This window comes from Podarcis gaigeae, assembly GCF_964106915.1.
Source record: "Podarcis gaigeae genome assembly, chromosome: 13".
NCBI classification, from domain to species: Eukaryota; Metazoa; Chordata; class Lepidosauria; order Squamata; family Lacertidae; genus Podarcis; species Podarcis gaigeae.
Genome location: NC_139689.1, coordinates 26,282,491 through 26,310,447, shown reverse-complemented (window position 1 = coordinate 26,310,447; position 27,957 = coordinate 26,282,491). Strand labels below are relative to the sequence as shown.

The 27,957-nt window shown below is 39.8% G+C and overlaps 2 protein-coding genes across 2 annotated transcripts; one reads left to right on the top strand and one right to left on the bottom strand.

The window, feature by feature from the left end:
• Positions 1–4,193: 4,193 nt before the first annotated feature.
• LOC310830533 (olfactory receptor 6F1-like) lies at positions 4,194–5,129 on the top strand (the record flags this gene model as incomplete). The annotated part of the gene is made up of 1 exon (XM_083710313.1): positions 4,194–5,129. One exon carries the CDS (start codon positions 4,194–4,196, stop codon positions 5,127–5,129), a length of 936 nt encoding a protein of 311 aa, XP_083566439.1.
• Positions 5,130–18,850: 13,721 nt separating this feature from the next.
• On the bottom strand, positions 18,851–26,711 carry LOC310829688 (olfactory receptor 10R2-like). Its single transcript, XM_083708423.1, has 2 exons — positions 26,324–26,711; positions 18,851–21,600 (listed from the first exon to the last, which is right to left on the bottom strand). Exon 2 carries the CDS (start codon positions 21,515–21,517, stop codon positions 20,651–20,653), a length of 867 nt encoding a protein of 288 aa, XP_083564549.1. The 5' UTR covers positions 21,518–21,600; positions 26,324–26,711; the 3' UTR covers positions 18,851–20,650.
• Between the last annotated feature and the right edge of the window lie 1,246 nt (positions 26,712–27,957).

Sequence of the window (27,957 nt, the reverse complement as noted above, 5' to 3'; positions counted from 1 at the left end):
CTTCCTGCTTGAAGCAAAGAGTGCTATTTCAATGATATATTCTCTTTATACCTTTCAGATGCAGTTCATTGTACCATGTGCCCAGAAGATCACTATCCAAATGAGATCCATGACCACTGTATCCCTAAGGTTATATCTTTCCTATCCTATCAAGAGCCCTTGGGGATTGTTTTGGTTAGTGTTACTCTTTCCTTTGCTGTAATCACTTGTTTTGTGATACAAACCTTCCTAAAGAATTGGAACACGCCCATTGTCAAAGCCAACAACCAGAACCTCAGTTGTGTTATTCTCATTTCCATCCTGTTGTGCTATCTTTCTTGTTTGCTCTTCATTGGCAAACCTAGGAAGGTGTCCTGCCTTCTCCGACAAATGACTTTTGGTATCATTTTCTCTGTGGCAGTTTCTTGCATGCTGGCAAAAACAACCCTTGTGGTCCTGGCCTTCTTGGCCACAAAACCAGGCAACAGGATCACGACATGGCTGGGCCAAAAAGTGGCTATTACCATTGTTCTTTCCTGCTCCCTCAAACAAGTCTGTATTTGTATTGCATGGTTGTTGACCTCTCCACCATTCCCAGATGTTGATATGTACTCACAGACTGGGAAGATCATACTGGAATGCAATGAAGGTTCCATCACCATGTTCTACTGTGTCTTGGGCTACATTGGCTTCCTGGCCCTCTTCAGCTTCATTGTCGCTTTCTTAGCCAGAAGCTTGCCTGACACCTTCAATGAAGCCAAGTTTATCACCTTCAGCATGTTGGTGTTTTGCAGTGTTTGGATCTCCTTTATTCCTGGTTATCTGAGCACCAAGGGGAAACACATTGTGGCTGTGGAGCTTTTTGCCATCTTGGCCTCCAATACCGGGCTGTTGGCTTGCATCTTCTTCCCCAAGTGTTACGTCATTGTTTTCAGGGCTGATCTCAATACCAAGAAGCTGCTAACCAAGAAAAGGAATAATTGAACAAGGTACATTTCATATACCTTTATACTATTGTTTACTGCAGGAAATTAACTTTGTGGCTTAATATTGGCTACTAATTTTAAGTTTAAGCCAGTTGGACCAGTAAACCATGTCAGAAGTGGCTTTTGGCTGTTAGATTTACTGATCACATTATTCTGGAATCAGATCAAGACTCCACTACCATGTTCTGTCCATCCTCACTGTACAAACTTGTACTTTTACAGCAGCTGTCATAGTTAGATGGCTAGATTCTGGTATTTTATAGTGTTTGTATGTCTTTTCTAACCAAATTCATGATACCAAAAATGGAATATACTGAGATAGTGGAAGTGTTGGCCATTTTTGCTTCTGACACTGGCCGGTTTTCCTACACCATTCTCATAAAAAATTACATTAGTCTTCTATGAAGTAAACTGAATTCCAAATAACCAATGTATAAGAGAGAGAAATAAGCTTTGTGTGGCGATACCCGCCCCCTCCCACAGATGAAATAAATAAAGACACAGGAGACCAGAATTAAGGTTAATGGGCGAAAATGGCCACAACTTTATTGATTACAGGTAAGAGCGGTATTGGCTTAGGCATTGGCCCCCCTAACAGAATAACCGTTTTGACCGGGGAGGGTTAATCACCAGCAGGGGGAGCCCCCCAGATGTACATCCGTAGGCGCTCCCCGAGGGGTTACTGCTCGGGAGCGCGCTTTAGGCCCTAGCCTCTGTAGGTTTCGGATGAGGCGACGCCCCCCGGAGTCCTTTAACGAACTACCCTCCAAGCTATGGGGGAGGTGATGGCGATCCTCCCCCCCGAACTCATTTGCATAACCATACCCTGGCCAATGCCTAACCGCCAAAACCAGAAAGTTGTGACGTTTGCTACGAGGTAGGTGAAAAAACCAAGTGGCTCCAAAATACAGCCAATTAGCCAAATGGAAAAACTCCTACCAGGCCCCTTGCGGCGACCAGCCGAAGCCCATAGCAAAGTCCCGAAGCCTGCCTAAAGGGTGGGTGGGTGGGAAACTGCTGGAGCTGCCGAGGAGGAAAAGGGGCAAGCCTAGGCTGCCCTGACCTTAAGTGCCCTCCCGGTAGACCCGCCCCCGGCACCAGCCATTGGCTGGCGGAGCCAGAAATGAATATGCATGAGCCTGCTGAATCTCGCGGGGCTGGAATAGCCCCGCGATAATGCGGGTGGGGGCGCGCGCCCGCAACCCCCCCCCTCCATAGTTCGGGAGGGGCTTTATTCTACAAGGTTAAGAGGGCTTGTGCATACAAATAAATATAGATCAGCCACAAGAGGCCTGAAACTCTAAAGGGAGAAACTCTGCTGGGTGATTAAGCTTGAAGATCATAATTGTTGGGGAAAATAAATTAAGTAATTGACATTCAACTGTGTGAGAGTTTTCTTCTTCTTACTATCTTCTCAGGTATGTTTGACACTGCTTGTAATATTCCGAATGATGGAAGAAAATGTTGAGGATCATTAGAATGAACTTAAATTGAACTGTGAACTGAACTAGTGGGTAAATATAGGTAAATATGTCCGGACAGTAGTTTTGACATACACCACCTCCCTTTATCCAAGTAGGAAGGAACTATTATCCCAGTCCAAAGGCATATTCCAAGCTTGCCAATGTACTAGAGAAGGTGTGGACCAGGGCTCTCTCTCTCTCCTGATTTTGAAATTATACAAAGGTTCATTATGGATTTATCTCTTATATGCCTCTTCTTACCCTTCTTCCCAGCATCCTTTGTGTTAGGTACTTGGAAAGAGAAAGGCATTTACAGTAAATTGGATGTAAAAGATGTTGACATTCCATCTTTTTAATTGATTGGCTGAAGCCAAAGCAGTAGAAGGATTACTAACATGACTGTGCAGTGGCAGTGTGCCTGAAAAGTTGTGCTGATAGCTTTCTAATTAAATTAAGGAAGCAAACTGAACTGGGAAGTTAGGAATATAAGAATTCCAAAAGCTGCACCAAGAAATTCAATACAATTCACGCTAATTGAATTATCAAGGTCTATTAAAGAAATGACCGCTCTGTTGGGTACGATTTACCCATTGGTGACATATTAGTTATAATTGGTCACATCTCTCCTTCATATCCTGCGGTCTTTTTCTTGACCTCTTTCAGAATTTCTATATTGAGAGATCTAGATAAAGATAACAACAAATAAAACATCAAGAGAACAGAACAAAAAAACAACCTAACTAAGTGACCTTTGGTATTTTCCCCCAATCCTAGAAAGCCAAGGTGAAATCTCAAGGTGGCTATGATTTTAATGAGATAAATATTCATTATTCACCTATCTAGATCTCAGATCCCATGGTGTTGTCATGGCCCTCTGTTTTATTCTCTGCAGTGAAGGATCTGTGGGAGCCTAGCAATATAAATCCATAGGGATAATAGAATACAAAAAGTTTTAAGTGACTTCAGGGATTCCCCCCTCCCCCGGTTTAGTTGTGTAAGAACTGTTAGAACACATTTTCGGAATTGAGAAGAAATCTCAAAGGAATCTTGTTGGGGTTTTTTAATATCAATTTTAATTATTCAGCTACCTGCATTTCAGTTATAAGCATGTGTTTAAGAGGACACACCTATCCAAGTTTTCCACTGTGTAAGTAGAATGAATAAGAGAAGAAATCCATATATATACCTGTATATAATTGAAAAAGGTAAGTGGTAAGAGTGGGAGAAGAGTATATATGGATGGGTAGATGGAAATCTTTGTGTATTCAAAGTGGTACTTTGGGCATATTGATACAAACAAATGAAATGGCAAATAGTAAATAACTCTATTTTTTAAATGGTTGTTTTAAATACTGTTTAAATGGCTTAAATTGGTTCTTTTATTGTTGATTTATTGTTCTTTTAATATGAATACTGGAAGTCACCATGTATCTTGGAAAGATGAAATGTGGTTTAGAGGAGGAAATGTAAATAAGTAACAAACAAACAAACAAATCAGTAAGGGTGTTGGGCAAGTATCCTATTAGCACCACAACCAAGAAGAGCCTTTTCACGGCAGCAAGCCACTTTACTTTAGATGATAAGATCATCCAGATGAGGGCTTCTGCATCTGACCAAAGTGTAGGAAGAGACATATATTGCAATAGGACCTTCAGAAGGTCTCAAGTCATGTAGATCTTTTCTGTCTGCATACTCCTCATCACATCCTTGGTGAATTATCAATGTGTTAATTGGGTGATTTCCCCACTCCCCAGCAGTTAAACTGATGGAAGAGAAGAATAAAGAAAGAAATGGAACGAATGTGATGGAATTCATTCTTCTTGGCTTCCCGGGATCTCAGTATTTACAGATGTCCATCTTCATGCTCTTTCTTATCATGTATGTGATGGCACTACTGGGAAATATGGCCATCATCATTCTGGTAATAGCAAATCGTCGTCTCCATACTCCCATGTACTTCTTTCTATGTAATCTCTCCTTCCTAGAAATATGGTACACAACAGCTTCTATCCCTAAGAGTCTTGCCATCTTTCTGGGGAGGAGCAGAAGCATCTCTTTCACAAACTGCATTGTTCAGTTTTACTTTGTGTTTGCCTTAGGGTCCACAGAATACTTCCTCTTGTCTGTCATGGCTTATGACCGATATTTGGCCATATGTTACCCTTTGCGTTACAGCAGTATCATGGATAGCCAGCTTTCTTTGCAGCTGGCAGCTGGCTCTTGGCTGTGTGCATTCCTCATTATTCTTATACCAGCCATCTTGATCTCAAGGTTGACTTTCTGTGGTCCCAATGTGATCAATCACTTCTACTGCAGCATTGATTCATGGATAGCCATTTCATGCACCAGCACCTTTGAGATTGAGATAGCAGCTTTTGTTATATCCATTGTTGTCATTGTGTGTCCCTGTGTGATCACCTTTCTTTCCTATATATTCATTATCAATACCATCCTGCACATTCCTTCTGCACAAAGAAAGCAAAAGGCTTTCTCCACCTGTTCCTCCCATCTTGCTGTAGTGCTCATTTGGTATGGATCCACTATCTTTCTTTATGTCAAACTATCTAATATCTCTTCAGATATGAACAAAATAGTCAACATATTGAACACAGTTGTGACTCCATTGCTGAATCCTTTCATCTATACACTAAGAAATAAAGAGGTGAAGGACACAATTAGAAGTTCATTGCACTGGGGTTGAACCCCACCCCATATGAGTCTTGAAATTCAAAAAGGGCATAAAAAGTATGTCACAAATGTGTGTAGACCAGTGGTGAGGATCTTTCAAGGGCCACGTTAGAACAATGGTACCTTCCAATCTGGCCCATGGTCTCCAAACCTCTGCCCCACCCCACATGAAAATTTGGCTGTAAAATGTGAGTGATTTTCTTAAGTGTTGCAGCTGGGAAGAAAAGGGTTAATTAGGGTGCACTGATATTAGGGGAGATTGTCCAATTCATGTAAATGAGACTTTATTATAAGTTTACTTGCTGCAAAGGGGGGGGGGGGTTATCCCTCATCTCAACAAATACCACCATATGCAGCAAATAGGCTTTGGAAATTGTCTGATTCATGATGCCGCTGTGGAGAGAAGTTTGGGGTGGGGAAGGTTATTAACCTTTTGCTTTTCAACAGTGCCACTTTCCTGAAAATGATCCTATGGCTATTAGGCTTGCAGAAAATAGTTAAATTACCCAATTGTGCAGATTAGGGAAGGGAATAGGGATGAGAGAGAGAAGGGTCAAGTCTGTGTTATGGATAGTGGTTTAATTGACATGGAAATGAGAATGCCAAAATATGTATTGGTGAAAAGTTTTAAGATGGGGATTTTTTATAGGGCTATATTAAAGCCAAGGAGAGCTTTTGCTTAGTTAATGTTTCCTGGAAACTAATATGTGAGTGTTGTAACTTTAGATAATGTGATGAAGGTATTGGGTTGCAAATCTTCATTTTGAATGGTGTTGCTTTTGTGTCTTTTGTCTCAAGGCTTTGTGAAGTCAGGGCATGCAAAAGACCCTCTCTGACTGAGAGAGGGAGAAAACATACCTAGGCTAAAATGGATGTTTTGGGAAGAGACAGACCTTTGTTCCTAGGTCTGCTGGAATTATTTCATATTTCAAAAACTGCTGAGCCTGTGCTGGAAGCACAAGACATTGTAAGGGTGTTTTGGATGTATAATTTACTGTACTCTGTTTTGTTTCTGAAGAGTTCTGCTAGTAAAATTTGAATAAGATTTTCATGGGTCTGGACAATGTTTCATTTCCAAAAGGAGTCAGTTTTCATGCATCCAGTCTCTTCAAACTGTGCAATATTAATATTTCATAGAATCATAGAGTTGGAAGAGACCACAAGGGCCATCGAGTCCAACCCCCAACCCCTATTTGTAACAGTCTGTTTCTGCCAGCCAAGCAACTCCATGTCTGGGTTTTTGTGGCCAGCTTAGGATGGGGCACATGCCTTTATAGGTATTGTCTGTGCCTCTCAGCATAGCATCAAAGCAAACAAAAAATGATATATCAAAGCAAGCAGATAAATATATGCATGTCTTGGTGAAGATAGCTCCATCAGTAGAGCATGATATTCTTAATGTCAGGGTTGTGGGTTTGAGCCCCATGTTGGGCAAAAGATTCTTGCATTGCAGGGGGGTAGAACTAGATGACCCTTATGGTCCCTTCCATCTCTACAATTCTATGATTCCCACAGCAGATACCAATTAGTCCCAGGCTTATATTGAGTATAAAAGTGGTGTTTACAGGCCTTCCAGGACATTTTCAACATTTGGTTCTACACAGCTGGAAAGGGTGCAGTAACAACTTTCCTGACTATACACAAAGGGACATTTGGTCTCGAAGAGGGCTGTCATAAGCTTTTATGAGCACCTCTTCCTTCTTATGTATTTTACCCTTGCCATTCACCCACTATGATTTCTCCCACTGGTTTATCTTTATGGGCATGGGAATTAAAGGAAACCTCTGGTTTTGATGGCATGCCATATATGTACAAAAACAATGGTTAATTTCATTCCAAATGTGAGGAAATTTTCTAGACATTTAGAAGAAACCATTCTGTTCCCAGCCTGCATAAATGGGGTGATCTACCCAGGATTTCTCCCTAAATAAGGGATAGACAATATTTTCTCCTGCAGAATAACATTTTCTCCTCCCAACAACCACAGCCAGCATGGCTAGTAACCAGGGATGGTGGTAGGTAGGCAGCTGTAGGAGAACAATATCTGGAAGATCACAGGCTCCCTATCCCTGGTCTAAATATTGTAAATGAAAGCAATTGTGCTCAGGCAACCTCACTGTGAAGCAGGTGACATTTTCTCTATTCCCAATGAACAGAGGATATATGACATCAGGGAGGTATTTATCTACTCAGCAATTATGAAAAGCACTATTATTCATTCCCTTAGTCTGCAACAACAAGAATAATAAGATTTTTTATAATAAGGAGTCTAAATTTTGAGCTCAAATGGTTCCAGTGTGACACACAGAATGGGTGGTCTGTGCAAGAAGGATAGGGATAAATGTACTATCTACTGCTACTGCTGTGAGTGTGGTGAAACAATATGTTATGCAAGTGTAGCATGGGTAGGCATGTTTTTACATGCAGGCACTTGCTGTTGCTATTATTGTTGCAGCTGCAGCTCCCTCCTTTTGCCTGTACAGAAATGACAGGAAAATGCAGAAATATCCAAGAGCATTTGTATAAGCCTGGAGAAGTAATCATTGGTGGCGTTCTTTCTCTAATACAACCTTTGGAGTATTCACTCAATTTTACAGCTGTTCCTGATAGCAATCATGATGGTGCTGTGTAAGATTTGTACAGTAGTTACTAGTAATCAGTTTTGCCAGATGGTATTAGTTTTGTTATCAATTTAAACTGCTGAACTTCAAGAAGTGCTTTTCATATTGTATTACTGAAGTTAATGGGAAAGCTGTAGCATTAAAATTTGTTCTTGTAATAGATTTATTAAAGGTCCAGAAGCTACCAAAGATCTTTGAAGAACTACTCACTCAAACGCATTAAACTATAGATCAAAAGCCCGCCCCTTGTTTTCCTAAAGAAATGGAAGAGGAGCCTGTTCAGTGTAATCCTACTACAGTGGATGCTTGGGTTGTGAACACAATCCATGCAGGAAGCACGTCTGCAACCCACAGCGCTGCATGGGTTGCGATTTGCCACTTCTGTGCATGCGCAAAGCGCAATTTGGTGCTTCTGTACATGCGCCAAAACCCAGAAGTAACTCGTTCTGGTACTTCCGGGTTTGGCGTGGTGCGCAACCCAAAGCGTCTGTAACCCGAAGTATGATAAACGTAATAAGCATGGGACTGGGGTGGGAGAGAGAAAGCAGTGCAGGGAGAGAGAAAGCAGTGCAGAAGAAAGTATCCTGACCAGCCCCACTCCCCCACATCTCAGTGTGAGAGTTCCACATCTACTGTTACAAATCTTCTGTTACAAATTTTAACTCCAGCTGATCCCAAGCACACAGTGCTGAATTTTGGTTGCATCTGCCCCAATTTTAGAATGAAATATTCTCCCCCTTCCCCTCCATTGAACAACTCTACTCACACATGCTGATTCAAAATACATTCCCCCGACTCACACTTATTTTCTGATCTTAACCCTCATTTATGAAGCTAGAATGTTTTGTTTGGCTTTGCTTTTTGGAGCAGGAGGTCTGACAGCTCTTCTTTTATACCTGTGCTACTAACTGCAATTTATGTTCTCTCTAATTGATGTTTCTAAATCTCACTGTCAACCTCATTGCAGCGTAAAGTTAAAACATTACCAACATGTCTTTGCCTTGATTTTTGCCATCCATGAGATCAATTACAACCCAGGTCTCCTGCCCAACATCACACTGGGGTTTGATATCTATGATAACCTGTTTAACTCTAGAAGAACATACAAGGTCATCCTGGATCTACTTTTCAAGCAGAGAAAGAATATGCCCAATTACAAGTGTGACAGAAAAGATGTATTGTCAGTTATTGGGGGATTCGGTTCAGAATACTCTATGCAGATGTCCATCCTCTTAAGTAACTACAAGTTTCCACAGGTATATGCATATCAATATATGTATGAATGAATTCAGCAGTGTTTAGTTTGCTTTTCATTGTTAGTATGTTAGTGTTGTTAATATTGTTTTGTCGATTACAAGTGCTGTAATGCTTTGTGAATGTTATAATATGACTTTTTTGTGGTTGTTTTATCTGTTCAATCTATTTTTAAAGTTGTTCTGTTAATAGTGTTTTATAGAAGGTGCTTATTTTATTTATAATTTGTTAATTGTTTTATATCATTTATGTTGCAATTGTGATGTTCTACTATGTTATTATTTATTGTATGTAAACTGCTTTCTGACTCATGTGAGTGAAAAGCAGCATAGAAATATAATAAATGAAAATGAAATGAATGGTGTCCACTTGCTGTTCAATTCTATTCTTTCAATTTCCCCTTTATTATAAATAAAATTGAAGAAAGGAATACGGTATTTGGTTCTCAAAAGTGCCAATTATTAATACTTATTGAAGCCGAATGTCTTTGAGAACTGCAGTTTCTTCTTCAAGAGCAATCTAGAGATAAATAAATAAAGTAAAAATCAACTATTGACATATGTACAAAAAACAAATTTTGTAGAATATTCAATACTTAGATTTATCAAATAGAGAAATGCTACATTTATTTATTTATTTATTTAAAATGCAGCCTTTATTTGGGATCAGTATATAGCACTCACCGTGTGGAATGCCCTCCCATCAGATGTCAGGGAGATTAAGAACCACACAACTTTTAGAAGAAATCTTAAGGCAGCCGTGTATTGGGAATTTTTTAAATGTTTGATGTTTTATTAAGGTTTTTTTTGTGTGTGCGTGTGTGTGTGCTGGAAGCCACCCAGAGTGGCTGGCACAACCCAGCCAGATTTTTTTTTTTGGGGGGGGGATTAAGAAAATTATTCTTACATTTATATATGTTTATATTGGTTAGAGTAGAGCCATTTAACCAATGGACTTTCATTATTTCATTTATTTCAATGCATCTACTCTGAGTATGGCTAAAACTGGATATGCCCCATTTGTTTTAAACACGAAGAATAAAAAAAATAAAGAAGCTAATATGTTTATGGGACTCTACAACAAATACTTTCGGCTATTTGTCAAGAAGCATAAGAAATACTAAATATAAGAGATAAGCTCCAGATTGTTAGCTTTTGGTGCAGTTTCCTATAATGGCAGAGTGGATTTATTATTATTATTATTCTTTAGAGTGTTAAAATGATATACCTCTGTTTCTTAGCTCACTTTTGGTTCATTTGAGGCTGCAGTAAGTGGGAAAAGCGATTTCCCTTTTTTGTACTGGATGGCACCAAGGGAAACTACCTATCATATGGGGATCATCCAGCTACTCTGGCATTTCAAATGGACATGGATTGGCCTGGTTGTATCTGATGATGATGCTGGAGAAAACTTTGTGCAGAAACTGATTCCTTTGTTTGCCCAGAACAAAATATGTGTTGCCTTCTTGCAAAAGGGTACAGCAAATGACCTTGCTCTTAAACATAACATTAAAAGAATTATAGTGATGGCACAAACACTTATTTTAACTCATGCCAATGTGATTATTCTTGCAATGGACTCTCTCTTATTCCATATACTAGTGTTGTCCTTAGAAGGCATTGAATTAAAGAAGAAAGTCCTAATAGGGAAGGTCTGGATCATGCCACCGCGGTGGTATTTCAGTACCTCTCCCAATGGAGAATTGATTGGCAGGAACATTTTATTTGGTGCCTTTTCTTTCTCAGTCCACACAAATGTGGTGTCAGGATTTCAGGAATTTCTTCTGAACATAAAGTTTGATAAAACACTAAGGACATTCCTCTGTTTAGTCTGGCAATTTCCAATAAATCAATGTGAAAGCTGTAGAGGAGTGGAGAATCTTCATTCAAATGTTTTTGAGATGGATATGTCTGGTGAGAGCCATGGTATCTACAATGCTGTCTATGCTGTGGCACATGCTTTGCATGCTGCATATTTTGCCAGACAAAGAATAATGCTGGATAAAAGCAAAGTGGAACATGTGAATTTTCATGCATGGAAGGTAAATAAATCACTCTGAGGATGGAATTTGGCTATACATCATGGGATAATGGGCATATTTTGAATTTTGAGAATGAGTCTTGGCCACCAGTCACAAAATGGTTTCCATGGGTATTATAGGACATACTTTTGGGTTCAATGGCATCCACAGGTGCAATTTTGGCTCCCTACTCCAGGGAATGTCCTTGTGTGGTTGTCTGAAGCTGCTGAGGGGTGTGTGTCTATTTTCTTCTGCTTAGCAAATTGCTGTGGGGAAATTCTCTTAAGATATTAAGTAAAATATTGGGGGTGGGGTAGAATATATTTTTCTCCCTCCTCAACCCAATGAAAGATAAATGGAGAATATGGAATTTGCTGACTATTTTGTGACATTTTTTGCCCTTCTGTCAATTTTGGATTTGCTTTTGTAGGCCAAGGTGATTACCTTACTTTTATATATAAAATAAAACCAAATAACTGACACCAATGAATTCAAACTGAGAGGTTGTAAGTTGATAGGGAACTGAGGAAAATATTATTTCCATGTTTATGTTAACAGTAGTTTATAGATGTCTGAATGGATGAGAGTAAGAAAATTCACTCCAGTTGATAATAATTGCTGTAATTTCTCCCAATCAAGTTACACAACTAATTCACATTGCTATTCCCTTTTTGTGTGGAGATAGTGATAGAAATCTTCTGAATTTGTACTTTGGGTCCAGTTTTAAAATGCTTGCATATTGCAGAATTGAACAGGCAGAAACAACGGGTTCCATTTTATAAAATTTATTGCATTGTCTCCAAAACTAGCTCCATCCTTTCCTGGAAAACATCCACTTTAACAATGGAGCTGCCCAAGAAGTCTTGTTTGAGAACAAAGAATTGAGCATTGGATATGATATCATCAACTGGGTCACTTTCCCCAATCAGACCTACCAAAAAGTCAGGGTTGGAAGGGTTTCATCAGGTCAAATGTTCAGCATTATCAATGATGCCATTGTGTGGAATAGAAGATTAAAGGAGGTAGGGACGTGTTCCATATAATAATAGAATGCTGCTACTCTGGATTATCTGCATTGCTGCTGTGAAACCTTCAGTCCATCATTTGTCTTGAATGATCATAGACTGGTGCACTATATCTAGATAAGTTCAGATAAGGTGTTTCTCTGCAACAGACCATGTCGAATTCTAGGCAAGGCAGGTGGAAGGGAATTGTTTTGGACCCTGGCCAGTGGTGCTGGCAGTATTTGAGTCTCTGTTGACCCTGGGAGACAATCAGCACCCATTACTGACTCCTAGGGGCAGAGCTGGGGCATAGGCCTGATGGAACACTGTACTTCCTTAGTTTGTACCATGACTGTAAAAAAAGAAGAAGCCTAGACTATGACAGCTTAAGTCCTGCTGTCATTGACTGACTCTCTCTCTCTCTCTCTCTCTCTCTCTCTCTCTCTCTCACACACACACACACACACACCTTTGTCACAGCAAGGCTTTAATTCATAAGCCTGACTCACATATGTCACAACTGAGCCAGGGAGGAAACTGGGAAGAGTCTCCCCAACTGGTATTGTTTGAGGCATAGAGCTGGAAAACAAATGTCACACACTTAAGTTCCTGTGGGACCCATCTGATTCTGTGCTATTAGTCATATACACTTTTGACTGAAGGGACTCAGGTGGCACTGTCGTCTAAACCACTGAGCCTCTTGGGCTTGCCAATCAGAAGGTCAGCGGTTCAAATCTGTGCAACGGTGGTGACCTCAGCTTCTGCCAATCTAGTAGTTACAAAACATACCAGTGCAAATAGATTAATAGGTACCACTGCAGTGGGAAGGTAAACAGCATTTGTGAGCACTCTGGCACTCATCATAGTGCGCTGTTGCACCCGAAGCGGTATAGTCATGCTGGCCACATGGCCCAGAAAGCTGTCTGTGGACAAACAGCGGCCCCCTCAGCCTGAAAAGTGAGATGAGCACCGCACCCCATAATCACCTTTGACTGGACTTAACTGTCCAGAGGTCCTTTACCTTACCTTTTACTTTTTTACCCTTTTGATAGACACACCTTCTTCCTTTCTCAATGAACTGCAGGGTAAATCAGTACAGGTATGCATTTCTTAATGCTTGTTTAACCTGGAGGTAGGCTGTCTGAATTGTGCATTGCTTTGAAACGATTTGTTGGGTCTCTAGACCTTAATAAAGATTGATAATGATATATTTTTATGAACAGATACCACCACGGTCTACATGTGTCAAAAGCTGTCATACTGGACACAGCAAAATAGTTCAAGAAGGAAAACCAGCCTGTTGCTATGACTGCACTCCATGCTCAGAAAGCATGATTTCTAACAAGAAGGGTATGTAGCAATATAAAGATATGCACAGGGAAATGTGTTGCAGATTGCTGCATACTTTGTATGGAGCACAGCACAGCAACAAAAGGGTTAAAAACTGCTCCTTGTACTGTGTGATCCTAATCCTGATCAGGAGGACCCCAAGAAATTCATGATTTTAAAGGATTGAGGGGTTAGAGCAGACTGCCTCAACCTCGGCTCTCCAGATGTTTTTGGCCTACAACTCCCACGATCCCTAGCTAGTAGGACCAGTGATCAGGGATGATTGGAATTGTAGTCTCAAAACATCTGGAGGGCTGAGGTTGAGGAAGCCTGGGTTAGAGCCATTGCTTTCAAAATAGGCATTGTTCCATCCTGAGACTTCTCTCAATCTGGATATTATAAACAAAACTCCACAAACCTCTAGAGCAGGCATTTTACTGAAGTTCACAAGGCACACGTAGAGATATTTACTCACATTCGAGTGTATGATGTTCTTTTGCTTTGAATGAATGCAGTTAGGAAACTCTCCATGAAGTTCTTTATGGTGTTTTCTATGGAGTTTTTAATGGAGTTTTTTAAAGAACAAGTGAATTTGCCTCTCTTCCTGGGCTTGCAAGAACTAAACTGAACTAGGTTGTAAAGGACGGAAGGAGGTTTTCTCCGCTCTGGGCAGAGCGAATAGAAAATAAAATACTCCTGTGCCTTCATTTCCCAGCCTGCTTTGGGGAAAGGCACTACCTTTCCTTAAAGGGACAACATTATTCCTTTTACTGATACTAATATACTGATATGCTATCACTAAATAATTGAAACAGGGGCGGGGGGGGGGGCAGAACAGATATTTCTGGGAATAAATGGACTAAAGGGAAATAAATGTGTTGAGACAATTTTGGCCAACACTAATTGCGTGCATATATTGTATATATATTATATTGCAGATGCAGCTTATTGTATCAAGTGCCCAGAAGATCACTATCCGAATGAGAACCATGACCAGTGTATCCCTAAGGTTATATCTTTCCTATCTTATCAAGAGCCCTTGGGTTTTGTTTTGGTTAGTGTTGCTCTTTCCTTTGCTGTGATCACTTGTTTTGTGTTACAAACATTTGTGAAGAATTGGAACACACCCATTGTCAAAGCCAACAACCAGAACCTCAGCTGTGTTCTTCTCATTGCCATCCTGTTGTGCTATCTTTCTTCCTTGCTCTTCATTGGCAAACCTAGGAAGGTGTCCTGCCTTCTCCGACAAATGACTTTTGGTATCATTTTCTCTGTGGCAGTTTCTTGCGTGCTGGCAAAAACAATCCTTGTAGTCCTGGCCTTCTTGGCCACAAAGCCAGGCAATAGGATGAGGACATGGCTGGGCCAAAAAGTGGCTATTTCCATTGTTCTTTCCTGCTCCCTCAAACAAGTCTGTATTTGTATTGCATGGTTGTTGACCTCTCCACCATTCCCAGATGTTGATATGTACTCACAGACTGGGAAGATCATACTGGAATGCAATGAAGGTTCCATCACCATGTTCTACTGTGTCTTGGGCTACATTGGCTTCCTGGCCCTCTTCAGCTTCATTGTCGCTTTCTTAGCCAGAAGCTTGCCTGACACCTTCAATGAAGCCAAGTTTATCACCTTCAGCATGTTGGTGTTTTGCAGTGTTTGGATCTCCTTTATTCCTGGTTATCTGAGCACCAAGGGGAAACACATTGTGGCTGTGGAGCTTTTTGCCATCTTGGCCTCCAATACCGGGCTGTTGGCTTGCATCTTCTTCCCCAAGTGTTACGTCATTGTTTTCAGGGCTGATCTCAACACAAAGAACCTGTTAACTGGAAAAAGGATTGGCTGATTTTGCATGTTAATATCTCCATTCATTCATCCAAATACAGTGGTGCCTCGCAAGACGAAATTAATTCGTTCTGCGAGTTTCTTCGTCTTGCGGATTTTTCATCTTGCGAAGCACGGATGCACCCTGGTATTAATGGTTTTAAGAAAACGGAAACAAACTCGCAAGACGTTTCGTCTTGCGAAGCAAGCCCATAGGGAAAATCGTCTTGCAAAGCAACTCAAAAAACAAAAAACCCTTTCGTCTTGCGCGTTTTTCGTCTTGCGAGGCATTCGTCTAGCGAGGTACCACTGTATGTAATTCCTGCAATTTGCTCACTTTTGTGGTATGTTGCTTTTAATCAGTTTTCTAGTGACACAAGTGTTAATGAAGTATTAATAAAGTAGGGCTGGTAAAATAGTTGACTTTGGGATGTCAGGTTGAATGATGGAACCACACTGGAATAAAATGAAGACTCCATCATCACGTCCTACAGTCAGGTTTCTGGTCATCTGCAGCTTCACTTTTGCTTTTCTAGCTGGGACATCACTTGACATGTTCATTAACACTGAGCCCCTCGTCTTAGGCATGCTGGCTTTTTCTAGTGTTTGGATTTATTTCATACCTGCTCATCTGAGCACGATAATAATATACTAATGCTATTTAAATGAGCTTGTGGGAGAGGGTAATTAGTAATTGTAGAATAGGGTGAACTGTACCAAAGATTGGAAGGATGAGACACACAAGGAAATAAAAATAGAGAGGTTTGTTCTTTCCTTCTCCCATGTAAAGGATTATAGGATTGCCACCTTAATTAGTCATATTTAGCTTGAAAAGCCTCACTTATTTAAATGGAAACTGAATGCAACATAATGATTGACCTAACACCACACACTAGGAATGATTGATATACCCATGTTTCTGAAATATAATTTCAGCACACTGTCCCTTACTCATATTAGCTCTCAAACCTCATCATTAAACTAGTTACAGACTATATTCTCTAGTGCCTTGTTATTAATATTTCTGTCTGTCTCTACAGAAATAATCTCTGGTGAATCTTGCTTTTTAAAAAAAAACAACAGAGAATAAAAGATGTGCAAACTGAATGACAGAATCTAAAAGAATTAAAGGTGTTTAGATAAAACCACCCAGACAATAGGAACAAATAGCAGGAGTGTAGGTAGGGTATGAAGGAAGATTCTTAAAAGCCATTTCTGAGATGGAAAGTCATGGCTTGAGTCATATTTGAGTGAGATGGACAAATGTGACAAAAGTGTGACTTAAGAATCCCTCACTCCCCCCACTCCCAAAATCCTGAAGATACCCAGATATAATCATTTGAATGAGACACATCAGAAGAAAAGCCCAAATGTGCAGAAGCCGATTGAGAAAACTAGACAGAAAAGGTAAGGTTTGTTACATATCCCTTATCCACTGTCTTCATTTCAGATGTAATTGTTTCAGTCACAACCCATAATAAAATTTCATACATCATTTCATACAAAGAAACAAGGGAAAATGAATACTTAACAGCAAACACAAAAATGAATACACACTTCATGATTAACAATTCAGCAAACTATCTTTTGGAGGTTTTTTAAATGGCTCTTTCCAAAAGCGTAGCTGTATTAGTCCCTTGCAGCAAAACTGGCAGTCTTCTGGCATCTTAAATGGAATAATAAATAATAAATTTCTTGGTATTGAGTGAGGTGCCACAAGACTGTCATATTTGCATTTTTCACCATGGTGAACAGTCTGCTTTGACACATAATTTTGTGATTAAACATTTCTGCATTATTGTTTAAAATACTTCTTCCTCCCATAATTAGGATTACCTGATGGAAATTTTTATGCAGCAAAACAGAACAACAATGAATCTATTAATTCTCCATGGATTTGGGGACCTCCAGGAACTTCAGTTTTTTGTTTTTCCACTGTTTTTAGGAATTTATGGAATAACAATGGTCGGGAATTTTCTTATTTTAATATCTGTATCAGTTGATAAGAAACTTCACACTCCCATGTATTTCTTTATTGGCAATTTATCATTCTTGGAACTCTGGTATACCTCAAACATTACCCCCAAAATGTTGGTGGATTTACTGAGAAAGGACAAGACCATTTCATTGACAGGCTGCATCATACAGCTATACATATTCTGTGCCCTGGGAACTGTTGAATGCTTTCTCCTGTTGCTCATGTCATATGATCGTTATCTTGCCATCTGTAATCCACTGCACTATGCCAAATCAATGAATTGGAATTGTTGCCTTAAATTAACTGCTGGAACATGGTTATGGGGCTTCCTGTTAGCTGCTGGGCTGAACATCATTGTATCCACGTCCTTAACACTTTGTGGCCCCAATCAGGTTGATCATTTCTTTTGTGACTTGACACCCTTGTTGAAGTTGTCCTGTTCTGATATCCACCTAGCAGAAGTGGCCATCTTTGTAGCATGCTTTGCTGTGTCATTAGTTCCTTTTCTTCTAACCATCACATCATACGTCTCTATCATACTGACCATTTTCAAAATTCCATCGTCATCTGGAAAGAAGAAAGCCTTTTCCACTTGTAGCTCTCATCTAATTGTAGTAAGCTCCTTCTATGGGACTCTGGGCATCACATATGCAGTCTCTATAGGGACACAGTCAGTAGAATTAAACAAAATACTTTCCTTGTTGTATACTGTTCTGACTCCTATGTTTAATCCCATTGTATACAGTCTGAGGAATAAGGAGGTTAAAGAAACACTAAGAATGTTGTTGAGTAAAGCTTTGGCTTTCATAAACTGGTCAAACGCTATGCAGCAATATTGATAACATTTCCCCAAAAAAATGTTGAGGTTGGATTTGCTATAAGTAAACTGCAGCCAAAGGCAGCAACATAGGGCTTGAGACACTGTATGCCAGCACCACAGGATACATTATACTACAGATGTGGTAAAATCTTCCAATTCCTTCTAGTCTACCTAAATACTTTAGCCTTCCTTAAACATTCTTGAGACACACTTTCTGAGAAGGGAACTTGCAAATCTGCTTTGAAAATCCCATTACCTGGAATCTTGTGACCCAAGTCTGGAAGCTCCCTGATAAATTCTCATAGTCCTATTGAAATTCTGCGCTCGTATTTTCATTATTTCAAATTATAATGCACTCATCATGATAAATATTTCTAGGTCAATTTACAAGGTGTTGGCGCAACACTAGCTTTTCAACAGTGGTGCTGCTGCTGACCAGCAGGGTGGAGAGTGAGGTGACAAGGTCTGCAGGGTATGGTTGAAGTGATGTGAGCACAGGGTTGGCCCCACCTGTGTACCTGCACCATGCTAACCTCTTTGCACCCCTTTTGCTCCTGGTAAGTGGCAGTAACAACACTGCTGGAAAGCTAGCATTACAGCTCCACCCTTCTGACTCTTCCTTTCTTTCTCACACGAAATAGCAAGTTTGAATTTTTATGTATAAACTTTGTAATTTATTTTGACATACCAAGAGAAATGAATAACAAGCTTATATTCCCAATGGATGCGTTTGAGATATGGTATACATTGCAGAGCTCTTGATTTACTGGTTTTTGTTTTAAATAATTACCACCTTTTGTTTCTTTGACGTATACACTATTGTTTTGTCAGCAATAAGATTCTATTTCTTTATATGTGTTTTAAAATTTAATAAAGCTCCCCTCCTCTCTTCTCCCCCAACCTTATACTGTACACAACATAAATGTCTCACATCAAATGTAACTGATTTGTAGAAAAGACACTATGACCTGAAAATAGAGACAATACAGTACTTTTATAACCCAGGAAAATCTTTAATAAAGCTTAAATAAATAAATACAAAGAATAAAGATTAATTTGAGACACAGGAGCCTTTGCATTTAACTCAAAACATCTGTAGGCAGGATAATGTATTGAAAGCCACAGAGAGGTCAGTGACACGCTCCTTCCATTGGCTTGAATAAGCTTCTTCCCTTCCATAACTATAATTATCATAGGTTTGCAGCCATCATGAGAAGATAAAAGCTGTTTCCATGCATTTGTCCGAACACACAAAGGGTTAAAATAGAGATGGGGCAGGGGTGCACATACAAGGTCTGTAAAGTATAATTAATTAATTGACACTGGAATAAGAATGGCTCTATGTATTGCCGAAAGGTTTAACATTGGAAAATTCCATTGGAGTATAGCCAGCAAGAAGAGCTCTCTAAGCTGCTTAAATGGGTTGATAATTCGGTATTTTTATTGTTCTCTGGTAGCTCTGTTGTGGTGGTTTTAACCTTAGATCATATGAGAGGTATTGAGTTGTAAATTGGAAGGGTGGTGGCTGAATCTTTGATCTCAGGTTCTGTGGAAGTAAGGGTGTATGAATAACCCCTCCAGTGTGTGAATACAGCTCCAGGAAAAATGGAGGCTGTAAGGAGAGACAGACCTCTGATTTTAGATCTGTTTGAAGTATTTCATATTTTATTTCTAAGATGCTGAGCCTGTGCTGGACTTGCACAATATATTCTATGGAAATATTTGGATGCATCTTTGATGTTTTTGTTGTTTTGAAGCAAGTTCTGCAAGTAAAGCTTTAATTAAACTCATGAACCTTGACAATGTTTTATTTTCAAAAGGAGTGAGTTTTTATGCACCCTGTCACTTCAAACTGTTCAATATTAATATTTGAAATAAAGCCACCACCCAGAGTACCCTGACTGCTCTTTGGCCCATCAATACTTTATATTGATCTGATATATGCTCAGCTTGTTAATTCCCCCAGGTTTGAAAGCTCTTCACACTGTTCTGCAGCTGTCCCATATGTTGCTTGCAAGAATCTGAAATTGCCAGATGCACAAAATATTCAAATAAAGAATTACCCCACTGGAGGGATCATGAACAGTTTTCTTTGACTTTCCCATGGATCTGTAAGCAGGGGCAGTCTCCTTCTATCTCCTCCATTTCTTTCCATGCCTCTCCCCACCAATGGTAAGTTTTTTGTACTTTCAGTTTCCAACTGCTTAAGAGCAGACATGGTTCCATGCTGTCTGAGACCCAATATTTCCTGAGATGTGGAACAATATTCACTTAGGAATATCCTGATCCAGAGATCCATAATGAATGCACGAGAAAGCACAAAAATCCATGGAATGGACAAAAAGATGCACAATTTCAGGGCTGGGATGTGGGCTGTGTCCACTCTCCACATATTGGCTATCAATGGGAATGACTAAACTCTGAATACAGCTGATAACACATTCACATCACACTGAAAGTATATGACGCTTCAATGTTTATACCTTATTCACAGATTGGATGTGTGTGTGTGTGTGTGTGTGTGTGTGTGTGTGTGTAGGTGGTACATATGCACATAAGTATGTTTCAGAAGAATCTGTACATTTTTTATAAAAAAACCAATATCAGATATGGAAACAATAATTTTTAAATACAAATTTACAGTGATCTGTGCTTCTCCACATTCACATGGTATGCCAACATTCTCTTCACTTAAGTGGCAATATAGGCTTTCTAGTCAAAAGCTTCCTCAATGCATTCTGGACATCCTTGTTCCTCAGACTGTATATAATAGGATTAACCATTGGTGTCCCCACTGTATAGAGCATAGAAAAGACTTTGCTTAAGTTGGGATACCAAGTTGTTGTAGGTACACCATACACCACCATCAGTGTCCCATAGAACACTGTAACCACAATGAGATGTGAGGAGCAGGTGGAAAAGGCTTTCTGTTTGATTTTGGCAGATGGGATCTTGAGGATGGTGGAGGCGATTTTATAGTATGATATAATAGTGAGAAGGAAAGGAGAGAAGGTTACAAGGATGGAGATAAGAAAAGAGGGGAACCTCACTTTTTGTGTGTCTCCACAGGCAAGTTTGATGACAGGGGCCAAATCACAGAAAAAATGATTGATCTCATTAGAAGCACAGAAAGGCAACATAGAAACCATTATTATGGTGAACACTGGGGTCAGAAACCCACCAATCCACGACCCTATTGCTAGCTGAATGCACACTCTGAAGCTCATTAAGTTTCCATAATGCAGTGGTTGGCATATGGCTACATAGCGATCATAGGACATTGCTGCTAGAAGAAAACACTCAGTAACTGCCAAAGAGCCAAAGGTGTAAAACTGGAGGAGACAAGCTGAGAAGGGAATGGCCTCATGGGCAGTCAGTAATGTTTTCAGCATCTTCGGAACCACACTAGTGGTGTACCATATTTCTAAGAAAGAGAGGTTTCCTAGGAAGAAGTACATAGCTGTATGAAGGCTGTGGTCAGTCAACACAACTGCCATGATAATTATATTCCCTGTTAATATTACTATATAGACTGCAAGGAATACCACAAACATAGGGATCCTTAGCTCATGAAGGTTTCCTAGTCCCAGCAGAATGAATTCTGTGATCAGTGTATGATTAGGGCTTCCATTTCCATCTGGAAAGAGAAACACATGGGGTATGGAGGAAAGAAAGACCAACAGAACAATAAATTAGTTCAGCATAATTTGAATAATTTGATTTGCTATAAATCATATAGTGTCTTAGCAAATCCCTTAGATTGTACGATCACATGCAGCCATGGGAAAACTCCTTGCTAGGTGCCAGACTACATCAGCCATGCACATAAATACACACATAGGAAACTCACAACTTCCACCCCATTCTGGGCTACTTCCAAATGCAATGCTTTAATTATCTCTTATGAGTGTATGACACTCATTCATTTTCATGGTGACCAGAGCTGAAGGAACATCCATGGTGAGAGGCAAGTGTCTAGGGCTGTCACCTCTGAACTATGTATTGATTTCCCAATCACTAATGATGCTTTTTGGCATAATATAAGCAGCCTTCTAGGTGTGTCAGAAAGGAGAATCAGGGGAATCAGACTAGATGAGCTTCAGCAGGAATTTTTTCAAGGTCTGTCATTTGGTTCACACAGAGTTTTAGCCAATTAAATTATACAGAGTGCACTCACTGATATACAGTGGTACCTCAGGTTAAGTACTTAATTTGTTCTGGAGGTCCATTCTTAACCTGAAACTGTTCTTAACCTGAAGCACCACTTTAGCTAATGGAGCCTCTTGCTGCTGCCGGGCCGCCGGAGCACGATTTCTGTTCTCATCCTGAAGCAAAGTTCTTAACCTGAAGCACCTCCGGAACGAATTAAGTACATAACCAGAGGTACCACTGTACCATGCTTCCTCATTCAAAGAGGAACTGGACCCTGTGATGGAAATATGGGGAACCTGTAGATCTGCATAGATTTCTGGACTCCAACTCACATTAACCCAGCCAGCATGGGATCATCAGGGATCATCAGGGATCATCAGCAAAATCTGAATGGCTAAATTGTCATTAATTCTACTCAATATTGATCTAGAATATATTCCAATGTATAGTTAGCAGAGTAAACATTGCAGGATTCCACCAAAAATAGACCAGATTAATTAATTAATTAATTAATATTTCATCCAGCAGAGCTTTACTGCTACTGAAGGTAAATGAGCATAATGTTCACAAATCCAATACATTCAGAATTGGCACTGCCCATAAGAAATCCAGTTGCAGCAGACTTAACTTAAACTTACAATAACTTACAAGTGTAAACTTTAATACTAAGCATACTATGTACAGAACACCACACCAGAATGAAAAGCGATAGAAAGAGAAAGTGAAACCCAGGGTTCTTCTGGCCTATTTTTATAGTCAGCATGAGATAACAGAATCAGTTTAAGCCAGCTGTACTCAGCTTCTCTAAAGGAATAACCCAAACATCTTGAACCTTCTGCTTGTTTCTTTCACACAGAGAATCTTCCAGAACCCTTCAGATCTCTACATATCAGATCAATACTTTGAGTAAATCCATTGAAGGAATGGGGACATAAGTTAGATTTCAGTAGGTCTACTTTAAGCTTAGGTCTGGATGCAATTCAGAGTTACTGTTTAAATGTGCTTTCAAGGAAGGAAGGAAGAATAAATTTTGTTTTACCTTTCAAAATATTGCCTCCAAAATGCATCTTGAATCTCCGTCTTGACAATTGTCACAGAGTATTTTATTTCTCTCTCTTCCTGATACTTAGAATATAGTCTTTAGAATACAACCGAAAACCTGTTTTGATGTAAGAAGCGGGAAAAGTAGTTCGTTCAGTATTTTATGTGGAGGAAATGGGAGGAGTGATGTGACATCCTGGCAAACCAATAAATGAGGTGCATGCATCACCAATTAAAAGCAAATTATATTTGGCAGTGCTGTATTGACTTGATTGCAGCAACAATAGGGACTACTTTGAATCACCAGTATATATACACTTGGGAATATTTAATTATGAGTCAGCTCAAAGCCTAAGTTACTGAAAAACAAGGGAGGATATAATCAATATTTGATATTGGGGAAACCCAGCCAAATGGGTAGGGTATTAAAAATATTTATTATTATTATTATTATTATTATTATTATTATTATTATTATTATTCAGAATATTTTGCCCACTTCTTGGGTTGGATCAGTAAAAAATAAGTTAACTACTTACACTTAAGTAATTAAGTAAACATCCAACCATCTGTAGCCACTTGGGAAGAAAAAAATTGCCCTTTGAGCTTTTTCCCTCTGTAATAAATTCTGTGTAAACATGTGGTGAAATACACTAAAAATAACACAGATACAACATAGTGAATGCCACAATGGCTTTAAACCCCTAATTATGAAATTTTAATGTTTTCAATTTGTCAAAAAGATTGGTGCTTATTTTAACTTTTTATGTGGTTTGTTTCTATGGAGCAGATCCTCAGTGCAGGCTGGCATGGTTTAATTTTGAAATTGCCCTATAACCCTAGTACCTTTTCTATCTTGTCCAAGACATAAGAGAACAACTGGCATCCTCTACCTACTTAACACTTAACCAGATTGCCCTGGCAAATATGAAGGTTATCAACTCCCTTAAGGAGAAACTCAACTTCAAACAATGAAGCTAATTTTGGGGTAAATTTCTGATTTGGGAGCCATAAATAAGAACATAAGAAAAGCCCGTTCTCAGAACTACAGAGATAAGAACTTCTCCCCTCCCCCCAACAGTAGTGTCTTTCCCTTTTCAGCTCAATCTTATCTCAGGAAAGCATGACAGAGTAAGGTGTATGGAACAATTTTGCACCTTCATTTATTACACAGGAATAAGTGAGGCCCCAAAAAGATATTTAAATTATAGTTTCTTACAATGGCAAATTAGCAACACACATTTGCTCCAACTCTTTCCTCAGCACTCTTAGTTTCTGTAGATTTATAATGCTAGATACATCCACTCCTTCTGCATATCTCTAAGAGAATTAAGATTTCTTTAGAATAGAATATTTGAATGTAACAATGACTGGGCTCTGCCTACATACAATTAATTTGTAACTGGCCAGACAGGTTGTGCATTTAGTTCTGTTTTTCTTTTCCTTGTAATAAATCAAAATTGCTGCTTGTGTGGAAGTATATGAATGTGGAGAACTCCATACTTCAGATTCCCATGTTCAGGTATCCCTACTGAATGAATGGTAATCAAGGTGACAGGAAGACCCAGTCAGCTGCCAATTCTGCCTCAGTACTGGCCAGTGGGGTGTATCCTCAGCCTGCTCAGACTTAGGGAGACAGCATATCTGCTGCTTCTGCATCAATCATACACTTGCGGGTGAGGTGGTGGTGGGTCGTCCTTTTAAGGGTGGGGGGGATGCCTCCGTCCCACTTCTTTTCCCAGCACCACCCTCCCCCCCCATCTCTCAATGTGGCTTATTCGTCGCTTCAGGGCCATGTAGGAATCATTGGCACATCCACCTCTGGGTGGGTTGGTTTTTTCACCTACTGCATATTGAATAGCTGGGTCTGTTAGGATTTTTATCTCAGCAGCTGCCCAGCGAGCAGCACAATGGTTGTTTATATCATGTGAGTGTCTGGGAGTGTGAGACAGGAAGTCTCAGCACAGTCTCAGTACTGTGAAAAAAAGTTACTTTCACTTCTGAGTGAAGTGTTCTCTTCCGTACTGCTGCTCAGAGAAAGCAGACACGCTGATGGGTTCTCTGTATATATGGACTGTGAAATAAAGTAGTTTATAGCTACTGATTGTCTTTTTCTTCTGCAATGAGAGGCCAGAAGACGAGTGTGCTCCTCTCAGGAGGGAGGGGTCGCTTATTACCAGTCTCTCTGGACTGAGGAAGATTTACAGCCAGAGGGTGACCACTGGAGAGACGCCTCGGTGTCTTGGGAAGGTGGCATCCTTCCCGGGCATTTTTCCAACAGGGTCGTGGGCATTAGATGGTCTGCTGGCCTGTTAATTAAGTTAATCTGCTATTTTATTCATTCATTTTTGGCAGGAAGGGGAGTTGTTGTATCCTCAGCCTGCTCAGACTTAGGGAGACAGCACGTCTGCTGCTTCTGCATCAATCATACACTTGTGGGTGAGGTGGTGGCGGGTCGTCCTTTTAAGGGCTGGGAGGGAGAAGCCTCCGTCCCACTTCTTTTCCTAGCAGCACCACCCTCCCCCCATCTCTCAGTGTGACTTATTCATCGCTTCAGGGCCATGTAGGAATCTTTGGCAGATCCACCTCTGGGTGGGTTGGTTTTTTCACCTACTACTTATTGAATAGCTGGGTCATGGGCATTAGATGGTCTGCTGTACTGTAAATTAAGTTAACCTGCTATTCTATTCATTCGTTTTTGGCAGGAAGGGGAGTCGTTGTGTTTCAGCCTGGTCACCCCCTTAAGGCAGGTGCCACAGAAAGAATGTAGTTGGTCAAGGGAGCCTTGGATTCAAAAAGTTTGAAAACTTCTCCCCTAGTGGTTGCAATTTATTCCTGCACCAATAGTGTTTTCCCCCTGCAAGGATTTTTAATAGTGCACCAGAGAATTATATGCAATTCACACAAATTGGATGCTCAAGATGTATTAAAGAAAAAGTCCACCCCAAGTTTTTGGAGGAGGAAAACAAGAAAAAAAATATATTCTGAATCCCAGAAGCCAGAACAGCAAGAGGGATCGCTGCGCAGTGAAAGCAGCGATCCCTCTTGCTGTTCTGGCTTCTGGGATAGCTGCACAGCCTGCATTCGCTCCATAAGACGCACACACAGTTCCCCTTACTTTTTAGGAGGGAAAAAGTGAGTCTTATAGAGCAAAAAATACGGTATACCTTAAGTGACAGATTGCTTAGAATTGGTCCCAGATGCTCGGTCTATCCTTCAAATCCCTTGGTGTATTCCTAGACTCTCTATGTTGAAGGGCCTGTGGGAACACAGCACAGCTTAAGTTATCTAAGGGATTTCTTTTTCCTCCATAGGTGTTTAAGACTTGATAGGGGTATATTTTCAAAGCTGAGGTGAAATCTTAAAGGAGACGTGGCTTTTAATAAGATAAATATTTCTTATTCAACTAAATTAATTTGAGTTACAAACAGCTGTGCAGGACAGCATCCTTACCTGAATTTTTAACTGGGTGAGTAGAAAGAATAAGACAGTCAATTAGTTGTTGAAAATAGTAACAGTGGAAGAACAGTATATATTATAAGTGAATTGATACAAAGAGAGCAGTAAATAGTTGGTAAGTGGCTCTATTTTTCCAGTGTGTTTCGGAATATAAACTTTGAGAGAATTCAACTTTTTGTATTCTCCTGAAGCAGTTCCAGCTTCCTGATAAGGCAATGGGCCATGAAAGGGAACAAAGGATGTGGATCTGTACAAGACAGAAAATGGGGCACCTTCTCCATTTAGAAAGAAAAAGTATTTGATTGGAAGTGGTGTGAGCTAGAAGTGATTTGAATGTGAATGTGAATGGCATAAACCCCTCCATTGTAATCTCAAGTAGTGTGTGTGTGTGTGTGTGTGTGTGTGAGAGAGAGAGAGAGAGAGAGAGAGAGAGAGAGAGAGACTACTGCATTAAAAATAAATTAGTGAAATTGAACATATCATTTTGTGATGGATAAGTAAAGAGTACGTTATGAAAGTCAGTTTGTATATACTGCATAAGCGTTCAACTTCATCATATTATGGCAGGAACACATTTTCCCCTCCCTCCAATACTACTTTACAGTAATTTAAACAACGGGAATTTTTTTATTCTATAATATCATTCACATGCTTTCTTTATATTTCAAGACCTTTTAAGAATTTGTTTTTAAGTTCCTGTGGCATGGTTGGTGGTTTTATTGTGCACATTTTGCTTCTGTGCTGAGTGTGGTGTTTTGTAGTGATTTGTTTGTGTGTTTGGAGGAGCAGTGATCTCACTTTCATGATACTTTGTGTTTTAAAGCTAATAGGCTTTATTTATTGTTCTATACTAAGTTTTATAGTTTTACTTTGTGGACAACATCATATATGTGATGATGTACCTCATAAAGAGAATGAAAAATGAAATTATTTCCTTCTTTTTAGAGGCATATGCATAATGTTGAAATCATTGTTGACAGAGGCTTTTTAAAAATTGAATTCTAATCTAACTTTATTTAACGTATCAATTGGAAGGAGAAGGCATGTAACCTGAGGTACTCCATGCAGCTCAGGTGGGTTCAGTGATTTGGCATGACTATGGGCAGGTGCAGCTAGTTTGCTGGCTACCACCATTCCTAGATTGGAATAATCTAGGATCAATCCCTGCCGTAGTAACCTCCCAAGTAGTGTATTGTGACTCACTCCATATGGGACTGCCCTTGAAGATAGTCCAGAAGATGCAACTGGTGGAGCAAGCAGCCACTAGTGTCCTAAGCAACATGAGACCCGAACACCTCAAGAGTACCTTCCCCCTGTATCAATCTTCCAGTGACTAAGGTCC

Bases quoted from the DNA above. Each gene is read 5' to 3' on its own strand.
- LOC310829688 (XM_083708423.1), bottom strand. From the start codon at position 21,517: ATGTTTGTGGTATTCCTTGCAGTCTATATAGTAATATTAACAGGGAAT.